This window comes from Condylura cristata, unplaced genomic scaffold, assembly GCF_000260355.1.
Source record: "Condylura cristata isolate star-nosed mole 26May11 unplaced genomic scaffold, ConCri1.0 scaffold00018, whole genome shotgun sequence".
Lineage (NCBI taxonomy): Eukaryota > Metazoa > Chordata > Mammalia > Eulipotyphla > Talpidae > Condylura > Condylura cristata.
The window spans coordinates 7,770,478-7,788,536 of NW_004567119.1; the positions used below are offsets into that span (position 1 = coordinate 7,770,478).

The 18,059-nt window shown below is 45.9% G+C and overlaps 1 protein-coding gene across 2 annotated transcripts in view; it reads right to left on the minus strand.

The window, feature by feature from the left end:
* Positions 1–18,059, minus strand: part of SLC10A7 (solute carrier family 10, member 7) — a 169,099-nt gene that overhangs the window by 33,160 nt on the left and 117,880 nt on the right. For both annotated transcript variants that reach the window (XM_004685308.2, XM_012726953.1), the window contains exon 6: positions 11,644–11,679. In XM_004685308.2, coding sequence (XP_004685365.1) covers positions 11,644–11,679 — 36 coding nt within the window. The remainder of the gene's footprint in view (positions 1–11,643; positions 11,680–18,059) is intronic.

The following is an 18,059-nucleotide window of genomic DNA, read 5'->3' on the forward strand; positions in this document are numbered from 1 at the left end:
TGTAGCATCATTTTGTGTTCATACTCTCTGTAATCATGTGACCCGGTGTTTCACCCATGACCGAAGTTAGTGTGATTTCTATTTTACCTACCTGCAGGTACCTAGTACAAGCAGGTGTGCCTCCTTATTCTGTTACCAAGATAATATTAATATGCAAATGAAACAGCATTTAACTTTCTTACTCCTTCAAAACAAAGGCAATAAATCTCATGTCCCTTAAAATGCATTCTGACACAAAGTCTAGCAAATGGCGAACTGCGGAAACAACTTATTTTTCTATTGAAAAATGTCAGTGTACCTCTCCTAAATTTATATGTCTGAACACTTAAGACACTTAATGTGTACATTAATAATTCCTGGCTTTCTCCTTCCTTGTGCTGTGGTTTTCGTTGCTTGTGATCGCACTCTCAGCTTTCAGAAAATCCGAATGCCTGAGCACAAGTGGTAATATCTCTAAACAGCATCACACACTCATGTAAGCTGAACCATCAAGAACTGCTGCTTCCTGATGTTCCTAATGTTCAAAACCTCAATCCTCTTTGGACAAGCAAGTGTCTGTCCCATAAAGGACGATCTCTTTCAGGAGTTCATTTTGCAACACGGTTCTCCCAAACCATCAATAATTACCTCTCCTGACTTTTTGGGCTCCCTCCCACCTTTCCCCTGCAGGCCAGACCTCAGCTTCCTATTTGATCAAGTGCAGCGAAACTTGGAAATACTCTTAGGAAAGTAATTCTTGTTGACAATAAATGTCACAGTAATAACTGGGGGTCATACAATCATCAAATGTTTAAATAAATGAAATCAATAGCTCAGAATGAAATGACGTGGTTGGCATCAGTGTTTTCACTAATTTCTGAGTTTTGTGAGAACTACCTTACCAACCTTTTCCCAGAAGTGTAACTACCCTGGTCTATTTTACAAAATTCTGCCCCTGTACTCTGCCTTGTCTGAACATGCTCAGAATGCCAAGGCTGTCTGTCCAGCACTCCAGAACCGCACATTCATTTAACACTCTTGACCACAGCTTGTCAAAACAAACTGCAGACTAAATTTTTTCCTCTCCAACCAAACATGCTGAAGAAATGTAAAAAGTCAAGCAGGAAAAGTAAAAAGGGTGACCACCAGATGGACTCCTGGTGTGTGAGGTGTTACTTGGCTATTAAATATTTCTCTGTAAAACCAAGGTACTAAAATAACAATTACTTAATTGCTAACTCATACATTAATTAAAAGAGAATTAACAATGCACCCTAGGTTAGTAGCAGCTCTGTTTTTGAGCAAGGTGGGTAACAGATACTTCTTGCACAAACAGTAACCGTAAGGTTGCTCCTGGGGCAAAGATTGAAATGAATAATTTACAGAGAAACTGAAGTACTGAATGAACAGAAAACAAACTTTATAATAAGATGTGTGGAGGCAAAAAAAAAAAGTTTGCAAAGTTCCAAAACACCCAGCTGACTGCCCATCCATGGATTGGCACTACTTAGAGAGAGGCTTAGGACTCAGGGCCTCACCTTCAAGGAAAACGTGGTCGCCCAGATCTCACATGTCCCTGTTCTAGATCAACATTATTCATGTTTTGAAATGTCTGAATGCATAACCCTATCAAGCTACGTTGGCCCTGTAAGCCCGGGCCGTACCCTGGCCCAGGACACGCGGATGCAGGTAAATAAACTTGAGCAGGGTGAATGCATGAAGCAAACTAAGAAGTAAACTGTTAAGAAATGGCAAACACTTATTTAAAATCATATCCTGTTTTCTTCTAAAGCAAGAGAGACACAAAATTTCATCTCGTAACAACTCCTGTTTTTTTTCACTGCTTACCCCTGCTGATGCTATGAAACCAAATGTTCACCTAGAAACAGGGGGCCCCGGTCACTGCAGGAAGCGTGCACCCCTTCTCCACTCCTGCCTCGGGTACTGCTCTGGAGCAGGATCCTAAACTTGTTGAATCCTGACCCTGGGAGAGATGGCTGGCCCCTGACCCACCTTGTAAAGACGTAGAACTGAGATCCAGAAACACCACTTGTGCGCGCCCCACCCCGCAGGGCCCCCTACAATGTGGGGCCTCTCCAGGGCAGCACCCAGACCTGTGTGCCCAGTGGCAGCAAGAGCAGCTCTCTGGCTCTGGAAGGCGCTGGTGTAGCTACACACACACCACGCGCAGGGGCCCCACGGCGCACCAGAGAGAGAAGTTAACATGGGGCCACATTTATCGAGTTCACTTCTTGTTTGCTAGAGGCCATGTGAAAGATTGAATTGGGGATAAGAGGAGTAGAGGAAAGCCCACCGCCCCTTCAGTTGTTAACAATATTTTCATTTCAAATGTTGTCTTAATGCAGCTTTTCAATTGTTACTGACTATTCTTTTAAAAGTACATTTGCTGTGTGTAGATTGACCCCATATGTCCTGCTATCTTGCTGAATTTAAATTGATCTATTTTAATGTTGGCTTTATTTTTTGGATTTAGGTGTAGTCATGTCAGTGTGAATAAAGATAAGCTTATTACTGGCAGATAATCAGTTTTATTAAATGTCTACATAGCAAAAAAAAAAAAAAAAATTTCATTTCTCCGCGCATCACCTGCCAAACCATTTCTAAGGTCAATACTTGGAAGCTGCGTGTCCCCAGGAAACAGTGGCAAAGCTTGGGGCGACGGGGGGATCGTCCTTGAGCTCTAAGGCCCTGCTGTCCTCTCCAAGGCTTGTGATCACTGAGCAACACAGGTTAAAGCTGCCCTCCTGGGCTTGTCAGATCAGAGGCCCCAGCGAGCCAGCCAGGGATGTAATTAATGGGGTACCCGGAGCCAGGCTAGGTCGGGGTGCAGGGGAGGACATCCCACCGGCTGGCTCCCTTAGAAGTGCCTCTGAAAGGAAGGCAACCTCAGGACCGGTCTGATCTGGCACAAAGCCTCCCCTTTGAGTCGGCCAGCAAACCTGTCGCCGGCCAGTGGGAAGGTGCCCTGGGGGCGGTTTCTGATGCTATGAAGTAGGCCTGGCATCCAGAAGAAAGAAGAGTGAGCATCTGGCACAGGGACCCTAAGAGAGCAGGACTCCTGGAGAACCAGGCCCATCTTCGCGTCTGTGTGCAGGCTTGATTTTCACTGATGCCGAAGGAAAGACGATGCCTGGACTGCGGCTCTTCACATTTTAGTGAGAACCTGGCGTGGTTTTTGCTGGGAGGACAGTGTGCTTACAGGAAGCAGCACTATTCTGCATGGTGGGTTCAGGCTAAGCTGGTTTCTGGCCAGCGCTCGGGCTTCCCTAACGCCTCGGCATATTGAAAGGTCACTGGTCCAGCACACGTGACCCTCAGTCTGTGGCTGGTTTCGTGCAGGAACATGGTGTGTCAAGCAGAAAACTCACGATGAGATTTATCTGTTTTAATATCAAGCTGAGAAAAAACGATCCAGTGAAAGTTAGGATGTGGGAATGTTGGGGCCTTTGGGCTCAGTCAGCAGACATTGGTGCCTCCTAGGGCCCTGGGATTCAGCATAGAACAAGCAGAACCCCCACTTTCCTCCACCTGCACCCCACCCCCCAACAAGGTGCTGTTTGGAAGCTGAGGCCTGTGCCTGCCATCACTACAAGCACAACGACGTGCATCATGATCCTTTTTATGGACTAAACCATCCTCCCCTCAAACCCCAAGGAGACAGTTTTAGTCTCAGACTTAGTTCAAGGATTTATCTATCTATTTTTTTTAAATAATTTCTTCCAAATCCACCTTCTAAAATGCAGTTGGCCAGCCAGCCCCTTGGGTGGTTCTGGGTTTGCACTGCCTCAGAATCCTTGGAGTTCCTGTTTCCAATCTGTTTCTCCCAGTAGATTGCTGCTCAATGTCAAGGACACGATCTCAGTCATGTTTATGTTCCAGGGTCTAGCAGTGTCCACTTTCCACACCTGGGGCAATGGTTTCTAAACTTGAGCACATCAGAAACATCTGGAGGGCCTGTTAAAACACTGACGGCTGGGCCCTGCCTTCTGAGTTTCTGATTCACCTGGGAGCAGGAGACCAGGGAGACGCGGAGAAAGAGCATTTGTGTCAGGTCCCAAGGGGTGCTGCCGCTGTGGGACTGGGGTTCACACTGGAAAGCCAATCTCATACCTCCTGGATGCTCAAGGACCTCTGCACCAGTGGGGAGGCTGGGGAACAACAGAGAGCGAGAAAAGGGAAGAAGGGGAATAAAGAGTGGGGGAGTTTTATAAGTAGTGTTTGAGGTGCTTGAGGGTACAGCCTTTTTCAGCTGGGGTTTGAATCCCACGAAGCCAGTTGAGAGCCTATTTTCTCAACTGTCTCAAGGCTGGCCACACCCGAGCCAGGGCAGAGGCCCTGGAGAGAGGCGAGCCCTGGCAGAGGAGGCCTGAGGCTCGCGGACGGTTTCTCTAGCCGCGCAGAGAACGGCTGAGCGGAAGGGGCTTGGCGGCTCGCCACGCCCTCAATCGAGAGGTTATATGATTTGGGAAGAACCTGACGATCAGTCAGTGAAGTACTACGGGGCCCAACGAAGAGGACTCAGGAAGACAAACAAGATGCAGCTCTTGACGAGGAGATGGGGACGTTCTGTGCCGTCACAGCTATTGACCTACAGTTAGGAGACAGTCACCCTGTAAGTTAAGTCACCCTGTAAGTGAGCTGACCCGTCACTCCTCTTCACTGGCTCTGCTGTGTAATCAGCCTTTTAGCTCCTACCAGGGAGCGCCATTAGCCAACAGTATGTCCACTATTTGTGTCTCTTCTCAGCTATTAAAACATTATTGTATTAAATAATTCACCCTTTAAAATAATAATTCACCCTGTAAAGTAATCGGTCTCTGCTTTCATTAGCACCACATGCAGGCAAAGTAAGGATGGATCTTGAGAGTTCACACTGTAGAACAGTGAATGTTAAATCTCTTTACTGAGAAAATCAGGAAGAAGCCGCTTCAGACAGAGACTAGGGTTTGTTCACTTCCTGCCCAAAGTTCTCCCTCCCCGCCCAGAGCCCACTCAGGGCAGCATGAGCAAAGGAAGGGGCTTTCAGAGTACTGGGTCCAATTCCCGCGCTTCCTCAAAGAAAAGCATTCAGACAGAAGGGCGAGTGTCCAGGGGCCTTGATCCCCCAAGCTTGCCAGCGTCTGCCTTCCCCCAACATCTGCAGCCGAGTCTTGGCCCTCATCTTCTCTCTGCACGGTACATTGATACTTACACAAAACCCATGAGCTCCATGTGAGAATGACTGATTTCTATGAAAATAAGAGTACGGTTCTTAAACAGCCATATTAAATCAGTTGTGAGTCTCAACTAAAATTGGGTTAATGTGGGCCCTTCCTGGTGGCACAGCGGGTTAAAGCACAGCACCAAGAAGATAAAGCTACTTCAGCATCAGTTTGATCCCCGCCTGCCCCGGAGGAGATCCACAGGGTGCAGCAGACCTCTCCTGACCCGCCCGCTGCTCCCCTCAGCAGTGTACTTCCTAGATCTGCCTGTTCTGCTCCCCGCTCTGTCTCTGGTGAATCCTCTCACTGCACCTGCACCTCTGGCCTGTACCCCAGTTATGTATGAATGAGTGAATAAACAAATCTTAAAAAAAAAAAATTGGGTTAATGCATAGAAACACATATTTAGTAGAGAAAATGTCTTTTTTCATATCTCAATGCATGCTATTTTTCCTTCTCTGAGAAGTGAAGAAAATAGGTCTTAAGTGATTTTTTTAAGATAAAAATTATATGTAAAACATTTTTTCTTGTTACAGGCTCATTTAAAATATACAACAACAAGGTTACCTTTTGATAAAAATGGTGGAAACTATGTACAATGGTAGTTTCTGGTTACTCAAACTGCACAGAACGTTCAGTGAAATGGAGGCAAAGAGTCTGTAAACTGGTTGAGCAGATCCCTGCAGGGCTGGCTTGGAGAGTTTTCTGTCCGGGGCACCCCGTACCAGGGCCACAAAGGAGGCTGCAGCCTCCAGAGCTGCCACTGGTTCACCCTTCCCAGACCTCTCGGAGCTCCTGGAAAACCCACTCTCTGACTCATCTAAAGTTGCTTTTCTCTCTGAATTTCTTCCAAATTCTTTGTCCTTGTTTACCCAAATAAGCTTTTTCTTTCTCCCGGCAATAATTTACCCTATTCTTTCATGGTCTTTCCTGTGTTATCTAGAACATTAATGTTCAAGAAGCAGAACTGAGAGTGGATAGTGTGTTCAAGTAGGCAGTGTCTCTGGAGAGGCATGCTTGTAGGCATAACCAGAGGAGAGGCCGGCCCAGAGCTGTGTCCCTTCCCAGTAGTGCCTCACATGAGGTACAGAAACTCTCTGGGCCCAAGATTATAGCAGAGTGAGGATGGCGCTGAAAGGTGGTCTTGCTCTCCACGTGGTCACCTACACAGTGCCCTTACAGCCACTCACAAAGCTTCCTACCTTCTCCCCTCCCCACCCCCTGCCAGGAGAAACAAGGTTTTTCACACAGTTGTGAGGACTCAAGAAACAGAGTAACCGAAAGGACTGTCAGCTCAAGGGAACATACAGTTAGCCCAGTGCAGAATCACGTGTGTGTCCACATGTGTTTATGCATGTGAACACATGTGTACACAGGCCCAGTGACCACGACGCCTCATAAGTACCTGCTTGAGGAGGGGCCAGCTTTGTAAGACATCAAGTCATATGACAGTGGCTGATGTAGTCATTCATCAGCAGCAAGTGGGGCTCCCGCTGACACAATCTTTGAGCAAGGGCCAAAGTGGGACCCTGCCTGTCCCCTGAGGTCTGGATCCAACTGCCCCTCACGCCAGAGTGGAATGGGGCCCAGTTCCCGCCCAACGGCACAAGCTCTGAGAGCTGCTGAGCCCCTGCCTACAGCGTGTTTCCTTCATCACATTGGTGCTTCGCAGGGGTGCGGGCATGAGATCGTGGCAAAGTCGCCCCACAGACAGAGTTTCTTAGATCGCACACCACAGAAGTGAACCGAGACGCTTCTACCATGTAACTGGCAGGCTTGCCCTGCTCTGCCTTAACTTCCAGAAGGACTAAGATGGAAGGAACTCAGCTGCTGCTTTCTTCCACTTCCCTTTGCAGAGTAAGCAAGACATTGTCAGGAAAAAGGTGGGAGGGCTGTGAAGGGGCTTTGTGGGACCAGGGGCCCCAGCTGGCCTGATGGACACCCCAGTGCTGCTCACCGAGACCTGAGAGCCCTGCCTGGCGGCTCAGGCAGTGCTGACTGAGCACAGAGGCGACCGGCCGGTAACTACAGCTCTGCATCCCGGGCCCCGCCCACATCTCTCGCAGTGGGCTCCACTGGTGGCCGCTGAAGGTGGCCTATAATAATGGCTGCTGAACACAGTGCTGGGGGGGGGCCACGCACGAGGACGCGAAGGCCACGCCAAATTAGGGTGTCAGGCATGAGGAGGCTCAGAACCACACATTCAAAAAACCCTGAAGCAAGCAGGAGATCCCCGAGAAGCCATAGAAGATTCCATCTTTCTCCCTAAATTAAAAGTTTCTTTCAGTACAAGTATTCATTATAGAAGAAAACATTTCCACTTAATGAAATGTTTCTACTTTGGTTTCTATTTTGGTCACCCCCTTTGAATTTTCTTGTGAGACTTACAATTTCTACCTTGGATTTCAATGATCTATGTCTGTATTCTATTTTCTGTATTAAATCATAAATTCTTCAAAAAAACGATCAGTGTCAGACTGATCTTTGTAATAATCAGCACACACAACAGGCGTGAGTCACAGGATAAAAAAGGGGGTGTTTATTTAATATTACTGGGGAAACGGAATTTTTTCTCCTAGCAAAAACAAGCTAAAATTTTCAGAATCAGGCTGAGACTAACTTCCTCGCCATTCATTTACCAGAGGAACCATGCGAAACAGGCCGCACTCACTTACCTGTCTTCCGTGTTAAGACTCAACATCAGCAATCAGTGCATAAATGACACCTGTGACTCCAGGCCTAGCTGAACTTGAGAGCTAATGGATCCTTACCAATTGCAACTTTGTTCAGGTATAAAATGCATAAGGAATTCTAAGGAGTGAATTAATAAGAGCAGTTTTCAAAGCTGAACAGAGATCAAAGATTAGAACTCTGCGCATTGAGACAAACCCAGTGACAAGGTAAGCCAAGATGCTCATTTTGCTCCTGCCGGTATCAGATTCACAGATTCTAGATTTTGGTTGTTTAAGCCAGTTCTTTCAAGTTTCCTTCCAACTACGTCCCATCAGATCACTCAAGCACCCCGGTCCAAACTTTCAGCACCACCTGCTATGACATTGTACCAGCTTTCTAACTGGTCTTCCGGTGTCTCTTACAATTTCCTCTCAACCCAGCAATGAAATCATCCATTCAAGAGGTATGTTAGATCATGCCATTTCCTTGAACACATTTCCTTTAATTATTTCTTATCTCTGAAATGAAAATGTATAGTCCTCACAAAGGCCTGCAAGCTCCCACACCACGCAGGCCCTGTCTTCCTTAGACTCCTTCCTTTCCTCTGCTCACTCCATTTCACAGTGGCTGCTGGGTTGTTCCTTAAGGATCTCGGGGCCTCTGTCCTTGCTGTGCTGTGCACCTGGAAAGCTCCCTTATCTCCTCAGGCTTTTGCTCAAATATCACCTACTCAGGGAGCCCCACCTTGACCACACTATTAAATCAGCCCCCCACCCCAGACCCTCTGGTACTACTCATTCCCTCCCCTTACTTTTTCTCTTTGGATGTATCCTCCATCTTACACATGATATTTTGACTTTACTTCTTGGTTATTTCTTGCTATGAATATATAACCTTCATGAGAGCAAAGATATCTGTTTTGCTCACTGCTAGATTCTTGGCACTCAGAAAAGGGTTTGGCACATTGAACTCAACAGTGAGTGATGAGTAACTTTAACTTTTTAAAGAAATTTTAAGATAAAAGAGCACAAAAATGGAGTGCGGGTAGAAACGGTAAGATTTATGTTTTAGATTTTTAATAAGGTAGATTGACTACATGCTAACTGAAATAATCAGGGGAGGGGGAAAATCTGATTGTGTTCTATGTGAATCATACTGTCATGTAGGCAGTAAGAGCTGGCACAGCTGGAGGGACAATGGCCTTGGATGGGCACAAAGAGAGTTTATAGAAACAGGAGAAGAGGTGAAGAAAATAGATACGGGTAGGTGAGAGCTTGTAAAATTTCACTGATTGCTTCCAATTTCCTCATCAGCTAGTTTCCTTTCTGTCTTGTCTGAGATGAAATAAGAGAAGAGGCATCGGAAACTTGAGAAGTAGAAGAAGGTATAAAATGATTCTCTAGAAAGAGGGAATGAGGATTAATGAGGAGGAGGCGGTAGGGTTACCAGGTGCTTTGCAGTTGGTGATGAATTTCAAGTGCGGCCAATCAGCAGGAGAGGCTGTGCGCCTGCCGCTCAGGTGTGCGCAGGAAGTGCAGGGTGGTGGCACTTTGCCAGGAGAACATGGACCAGGAAAGCTGTGCGGACTCACTGTTGGAGGTGTATGTCATGAGTCAATCAGAACGATGGCCATGCGGTCTAGGCCAGGTAAGGTGGGATGTGAGGGTAAAGGGGTGAGGGCAGCGTTGGTCAGTTGCTGGCATGGCTGCCCTGTGGAGCTCGGCCTCCTCTTCCTGGAAGGACGCCAGTCCTTCAGACCCGCCTTCAGCATGGCGTCTTCTAAATTAAAATGCCTGCACTGACCCGTGACAAGGTTAAGGCTTCAACATATCTGGGAAACAGCTCAACCCACAGGTCAACTGGGCTGTTGACAAAAACACATCTTTTGTGGATGTGTTTCATGGTGTTCATATTTAAGTTGCTTGGGGTCTTGTCTGCTCAGGCAATGAGGCCTGGTAACCAAGTGCTGTAGCAATTCCCATCGCTTGTAAAAGGCACGAAAACCTCAACAGGCCAGGGGTGCTCTAGACTGTGCGTGTGATGCACACATGTGCAACTACCTCTTGGGCTCTGGGATCCTGCCACCGAGCCTCCTGGGAGGGTCTAGTGGGCTCAGAGAGGAAATATGAATGAGGAAGTCGGGGTCTTGGTGCCTCTTGTACTATTCTTGTAACCTATTGTTTTACAAATTTTGACCCAACCAAATAGCTAGGTGCCCAGTGGGCTGGGTGTGAGGGAACCTGAGGGGCTTGGCCTAGAGAGGAGAGGAGAGGCAAGAGTCTCACCTGGGTCTTTAGTCACGAGCTGAGCCAGGGTCCCAGAGATTCCAGGCTCCAAGATACTCAACGGTGCTACCCGAGGTACCCTGGCTCTGGACATGACTTCTACCCTGCTCTTCCTAAAAAAGTCACATGAGGAGAGGCCGCTCTTCTGTGCTGCAGAAAATCTGGCAATAGCCACGTCTGTACATGGACCAGCTGCCGAGTCTGCTACCAATCCCCTGAACGCTGCGAGCAGGATCTGAGCCCGGGAACAGCCTGGGTCTGCTCTGGAAACTGGGACCCCAGGTCTGGGGAAAAGAGGGGTGAAGACAGCTTCTCCCACCAACCAGCAGGTAGCAACAGCGTGAGTCTTTTCTTGCAAATGACTGCAAATCAATAGTCACTTCTGCTTCGATTGCAAACTCACCACAAACTCTGGGCTGGGAAAGTCCAAATGAATGAGGTTCCTGATGCTGAGGGGAGTACGTGGACCCTGCCAGGATGGGGCTAGCTGAGCAGGGAGGCAGGCAGGGCTGGGATTTGAAGGTAATGTCTTTCATGAAAGATGCAGAACTCGGCTGTCTGTCAGCGGTGTCCCTGCCTCCTCCACTTCCTACACAGCTTGTAAGAAACGGGAGTCCTTCACTCCATTACTCTAACTGAATTCCAACTTGGGTAATTATACTATAATTAAATAAATTTCCCCCACAGTTTTAATTCAGTGACAAATAGTGCTAGTCAAACAGCTACATTTCATTCCCAGAAACGCATCCCCCCACTATATTTCAGTGATAAGTGGAATGATTTATAATTGGGACATGTGTGTATGAAAAATGCACAGTACATAAAGTATTTTAGGTATCATTCATGATTACATATGCTTTTCTCAGCATGAGATAACATTAATTTCTATTATATAATCTTTCATCTAACTTTTCATATGCTCAGTAACAAAAGAAATGATAGTTACTTAGCGGTTCTTATTTTCCATATACAGTTAACCAGTAGCTTGTATTTTCGGTTTCTAAGCACATGTCATTATCTCTGGGAGACAGACTGGGGTAGGGACTTCTGCTTCCCATTCTACAGATGAATCAATGAAGACCAGATTCCCCACAGGAAGGAAGCCAGTTACCATCCTTCCAGCCTTGCAGCACCGCATCACTAGGAATCACGTTAGTGATTACAAGAAAATAATCACTGAGTTTAGTGATAATGAGAAAACAAAGTGGAGCATGTTGTGACCTGTGTCATGGGCCGGTAATTTGTACCAAAGAAAGATTGAGCCAGGAGTCAGAGGCCTGGAAACTGGCCCGATACCGGGCTTCCCTAGATCTTCAGGTGACCGGGGTCCTGTGGCCGGCTCAATCAGGCTGGAAGGACAATTCAAAACGAGATGAACAAAGGACCGAAAGGACTCAACTCTCCATTTTATCCTTATGACCTTTCAAAAAAGGTCGGCGGTGGCTTTTAACAGGAGATACTAGAGGCAATATCAAAATACTCACAAAGAGCAGCAGGAGCAGGGGTGTTACGACGATGCCCTGAAAGAAAGAAGAGAGATGATGATCATGTATCAGCCTCAAAAGCAGGACACTTTCTTTGCCATTTTAAACTTTAACCTTCTTACTAAGGTTGAATGAGATCCAGGAGGAGAATTAGAGGGAGCCCCAACCTCTGCTCTCCGCCACAGTCCAGCAGTGTCTGTGCTACAGCCACACAGTGGACATCAGTATCAGGACTACTGCCGATCTGCCCTTTTTCACTCCTAAGTTCTTTCTGCGCTACATGTGGGTTATTCGGGTGGAAGCTGGCAAGCCTCCTCATGCCAAGGCTTTCAACTCTAAGTTGGATAAAGTGCCCCCTTTCCAGAGAAGACAGGTGGTTTGGTCCCAGTTGGGGTCCTCTCCTGTGCAAAGACCATGTCAGTGGTGATGAATGAGATGTCGTGATTTTGTAATGTGAACTGATCTCCCCTAGGAAATGAGCTGGGATCTCAAAACTCATTTCACTTGATTAGGCTCCACGTCTCCATGGCGGAAGGCAAGTCTTTCATCTAATTCAGCCACATAGGACCACCTCAGTCCCTCTGCCCCCTAGGCAGAAAGGAGCAAAAGATTTGTTTTCTTCGATGACAGGGAACAGTTTGAGGCTCTTGTCGAGGAGGCGAGATACAAGCTTTAGGTGTCTTGAAGGTAAATCTTTAAAACGGGGCGTCTGAGTTGGGAGTTAACCTGACAGGTTTCAGTCTTGGAGGAGCAGATGATGATTCACCTGTCTCGGTTTTCCCTTCATCTCTCTATACTGCATTATGATTTATACAAGAAAAAGCATTTCATATTTTCATTAATGAATTCTACTTGGAACTTGAAAATTGCAAAGACTCTGTGTGGGGGAGAGTGGGGAGGGGGGAACAGACGAGCAGACAGGTGGCAGCAGACAGACTGTGACTGAGACTACGCCGTGCCCAGGATCCAGGTCTGCGACCACTTCACTACTGCAGAAAAAGCCCTTTGGTGTTTGCGGGGAAGTTCTCTTGTCAGTACAGTAACTAAATTCCCTTGGATGAGGCCCAAGACGAACAGCTTCCTCCTCTGAGCACTGCCGCCAGGCGCTCTCGGCCTGTGCACATGAGAAAGTCCACACGCAGATGAACGGTCTTTTCTGCGAGGACTTTTGCCATCACCATAGGGAACACATTTAATACAAGTGTTATTCTTTACAGTCTATGTCTTAAAACATATATTGGGACTTATCAATTCTATCGGTGTCTACAAAATAGGTTCTTGTCAGCACATTTAGGAGAGCAAACCGTGCAAAAAACCTAACCGGTTGGCATTTTTAAAGACCTATTGTCCTTCAGGGACTTGGAGCATCCCCAAGCCTAGGAGGCGTTCCAGACTTCACAAGGCCACATGGAAACGAGTTATGTGGCTGTCTTAGAGTATATGGGAGGCATCCGACTCCAAGTCAATTTGTTCAAAAGTTTATTGAGTGTCCACTTACATGCCTAGTACTGTCCCACCCACTAAAGAATTAGCAGAAACTGACTTGACAGAAAGGGGGGGTGGATATTCTAGGAAGAGGGAAGATCGCTGTGCAAAGTTGATAAGCAGGAAGAAGTGTCCCAGCCCAGCTGACCAAAGGCCTGGAGCGTCTAGAGGGAGCTTCAGTGTATACATGGAGGACGAGGACAACAAACTACTGAGGAACTTAAGAGGAGGGCTAGTGGGCTGCTAAATTATTTAGCATACGGAGAATGGATTTGACCTTGCTATCTATCAGTTCAGATTAAAAAAAAGAAGAAGCAGCAGCACATGTTAATGTCAATAATGGTATAACAATCGCACGAATAATGCTTCTGAGAATGAGGTGTGACATCTGATCGCCCAAGTATCCTCATGCAGGAAGACGGGGCACTGTCACCACTCTGGGGACATCTGTCACGTGTTAGAAGAGTTGTGGCCATGTTGGTGTCCATATATACTGTACCCTATACCAATAGGTACAGTAATGGGCCCACTTCACCATCCTTTGCGGTTGTCGACGAATGACGGCTGCAGTGGTAACAGCCTTAACACCACTTGTGGCATCTGGCTTCAGTGCTTTCATGAGCATTTTAAAATGGGACCCTCCCCTTAAGAAGGGGTAAGATTACACAATTGGGCCCTCCCTGGTGGTGCAGCAGGTTAAAGCACAGCACTAAGAGGCTTAAGCCACTTTGCATGAGTTCGACCCCCACCTGCCCTGGAGGAGATCCACATGGCGTGCCAGACCTCTCCTGACCTGCCCGCCGCTCCCCTCAGCGGTGTACTTCATCGATCTGCCTGTTCTGCTCCCCACTCTGTCTCTGGTGAATCCTCTCACCCTCCGCATCTCTGACCTGTACCCCAGATCTGTATGAATAAATAAATCCTTTTTAAAAAAGATTTATTTTATTCATACAGAACTGGGGTACAGGATAAATACATCTTTTTTTTTTTTAAGATTTATTTATTTTATTCATACAGCATACAGAACTGGGGTACAGGCCGGAGATGCAGAGGGTGAGAGGATTCACCAGAGACACAGTGGGGAGCAGAACAGGCAGATCTACGAAGTACACTGCTGAGGGGAGCAGCGGGTGGGCCAGGAGAGGTCTGCCAAGCCATGTGGATCTCCTCCGGGGCAGGCGAGGATCGAACTCATGCAAAGTAGCTTAAGCCTTTTAGTGCTGTGCTTTAACCTGCTGCACCACCAGGGAGGGCCAGAATAAATAAATCTTTAAAAAAAAAAAAAAAGGAGTAAGTTTACACAATCACCCCATTTTATCGATGAGGAAACTGGAGTTCAGAAAAGTCAAGCGATCAGCTCAAAGTCACACAGCAAATAAATGGAAAAGCCTAGACTAGAGCCCGTTTTCCAACTCCAGATCCAGAGCTGACTCCACTGCGTGTCTGGTCCTTCGGTGGCAGATTTCATCGGCCAGTAGTTTCCCACAGAGTTCTGCTTCAGATATAGAAATAGTGACTAGGTGTTCTATGATCTTGGTCTCAAGTGGTTTACCACTTAGTGGTAACTTCATTCTGGAAGGCTGAACACTATTACCTGAGGCTTTCCTGCCTGACTATTTCAAGGGTATCGTCCCCAACACACAGTAGTCTCTGCCAGTCTTCTCAGGACTTAACAACATTTATTCCTAATACATGTAAAAAAGAAAAAATCCCTAGCAATACAGTGCACTTCCTACTTCTGGATCCAATGGCCCTCATTATTTTTTCAATCATGGCTGCTCAAGTTCAGAAGAATGACCTGTTCTGGGACACTGGCATCTGCTGTTGTATTAGGAAACGAGTGGGCCTTGGCACCACTAAGAGTGCCATTAAGATGTTTTGGTGAAGTGGTTACAATTATGGAAATGCGTGTAGCCGGTATTTCCAGCAGGCACATCTCACTGATGCGCTAAGGGTGGTGTGAGATACATAACTCTCAGTGCCCTGGGTAAGGAGCACTTCCCATCCAGCAGGAAAGGAAACAGAATCTCAAAGACCAAGCCAGGAATCACTATTGCTTGGACTCCAGGTCTATGCTCCAGAGTGGTGCGAGTGAAATCTCTGCAATTGTATGCTGTTTCCTCAGGGTGAGAGCTTAAGTCAACCTGAGAGTAGATTCAGACCCAGTATTTTTTGATTAACGTGAAAAGGTTGAGAAATAAGCCTTTGGCGGTGCTAACATGGCTAATCTGTTCTCTAAAGTCAGGTTTTTGCAAATATCAATGGAAAAAGGGACTAACTGAAAATTTTAAACCATAACAGTGACTATTCTTGGAAGCTGTCAAGTCAGATGAACCTGTTATTCTCTCTTGGGTAGAGAGAAGGTTCAATTTGATTACCTTCGCCTTTCTCTTTCCCAGGTAAATCAGATACAAATGGCTAACACCAAGGAAGTTAGAATGAGCACTTCTGTCAAAAGGTGCTACTCTTCCTTATAGATTCAAGGTCAAGGCCCAGTTTTTGCATCCTCCATCTGGATAATGTGTTAAGCTTTTTGAAGGTGACACCTGAAGAAATCAAGTGACAAAGTGACTGTCTTTGATTGTCTTTTAAAAATCCTTTGGAAAACCCATTTACACCTCTGATGTGAATGACTGGGTGAATATATTTCACTGACTTGAGCAGAAAGGGGGAAAAAAGTGTCAAAGCTGAGACAGGTCTGCTTGCATTAAAACACAAGCCAAAAAAAACCCTCCCAAATAAAAACAACAACAACAAAACTGGATGCATTTCTCTCGGCACTTGTTAAAACAAAACTGAAGAGTATTATCATTGTAAAAAAAAAAAAAAAAATGTAGAAAATGGTACCAGGAAGTTTTGCTGCAACAACTGTTGTGACCCAGGTACTAAAATTGACTTCTTGGGCTTCTCACCCCAGGACATTAAGTAGGTCTTGGGAAAGTGCTTTCCATTTGTAACTACAGGGCAACAGCTTGATTTTCACGGAAGAATATCGGTTTTGCAAAGGCTCTCACAGTTACTCCAGAGCAGAGCTCGCTGTCCTTCTCCCACCCCTGAGCCTCAGTGACACGAGATTGTCACGCCTGCACCTCTGCACTGCACCTGTTAGGAGAATGTTGTGTCTGAGGCACCAGCGCTCCCCCACGGGGAGCCAGCTCTTTCTTAAACTGAACACAGGCCATGCCCACCAGAGGCCTTAGCCCCATCTCCCTCTCTGGGGTACCTCATCCTCCACCCTGTGTTGGTGGTCTTTTTGCTTGAACACACTCTCTGCTTGGGTGCTGCAGTCTCTGCACTGTGAAGCTGTTTTCTTGGGATTCAGTCTTACAAGTAACGCTAAAATGAGCCTTTGAGTTCCCACACAAGGTCTTCTCCAGGCTTGAGGTTTTGAGGTCCTCCAAATTCCCCAGATGAATCTAACAGCCACAATACTTGCTTAAAAACTGACTAAAACTTGAAAACAGACCACAGAGGGCTGTGGAGGGCTGTGTGTCCTTTCAACGTCAGCCTGCAAGACCAACTCAAGGGTGATAACATGACCTGGACAGATAGACCTCTGCTTGACTTCTGTTTACTTCTGACTAGGCTCCAGATTGTTCATTTGCATGTTACTTTACAAAGATTTTTCCAATAGAAAAATCCTTTCTGTTAATATACAAAAAGGAACCACACAGATTATAGTTTTATAGTTTTATAATTCATAAGGTAGTAAGCCAGTTTTGCATTTAACTTAGCAAATGGACTTCAATCTGCTTCTCTGATGGACTATATTCTAGAATCTCCTAGAAACCAACTACCATCTGGTTGGTTTCCTCATTACTTAGTTAAGTAAATGTATGTCATGTGTTCATTCATTACTTATAAAAAAAATCATGTTTTCAGCTTTTGAAAAGTATACTCTTGACAATTCCTTTACTTTGAACTTTGTATTTACATTAATGCAAAGGTCACTTTAAAGAGGAAAAAGATGAAAGCCAACGAAAACTGCCAGGTCTTCACATTTCGTACTGTGGCTAGTATATAGAAATATCTTGAGCAGCTAGAGAAATGCTGTTGAATGTTAGTTCTCTCAGGAATCTGTGACGTCATTGGCCTGGGTCATGGCCTGGGTCAGCAGCTAGAATCTGCTCACTGCGGGGCTGCCTTCCCTTTATCAACACTTAAGTTTCCAATCTGTAGCTAATTCTCTTTACCAAAGATGATGGGGAAAAAAGGGCGGGGTCAGAGGGGAGAAGAAAACGAAGGCTGCTGAAGAGTTCAGGATCCTAATATCCAGCGCTGAATAAGAGGAAAGGATAAGGACACAGGAGAGAAAGGGCGGATGCATTGCTAACTTACAGTGTTAAATGTTAAAACTAAAAAAGGTATTCAAATGCCTGATTCTCGTGTTACTTTTTAACTGAAAAATGTAAAAAGTAAATCTCTTCAGACCATGTAAGCTCATAAACCTGTAATAAAACTAATGCTTGTCAACTTGGTTTGTTTTTATCCAGATTAAGGGTGCTAACAACAACTTTTTTTATTTTCTAGGAATCTTTTATTAAGAGTCTTGTAAGTTTATAGATTTAACATGTAATATTGTTCCAAAGGAGCTTCTTGAAAATGCTTACCTATTAGACCAACAAACTATTAGGAAAGGTGCCATCATGGTTCCCATTTACACAAGTAACAAGTTGAGGTAGACAGAGAAGTTACACAAAATTCCCAACTGGTGTCAGAACGGAAGCAAGTGATGCATCTGGCTCTAGAACTCATGGCCAGCCCCATTATTTATTGCTACAATGGTGAAGAGTTCATCAATAAATCAGACTGATTTATGAGTTTCAGCTGAAAGAGAAGCCCGTGTCTCATTTACAGACTGTAAAGTTGAGCCTTGGAGTTCACAGAAACACCAGATCAAACGCGATAGAGGTCTCTTAACTCCTTGCCTA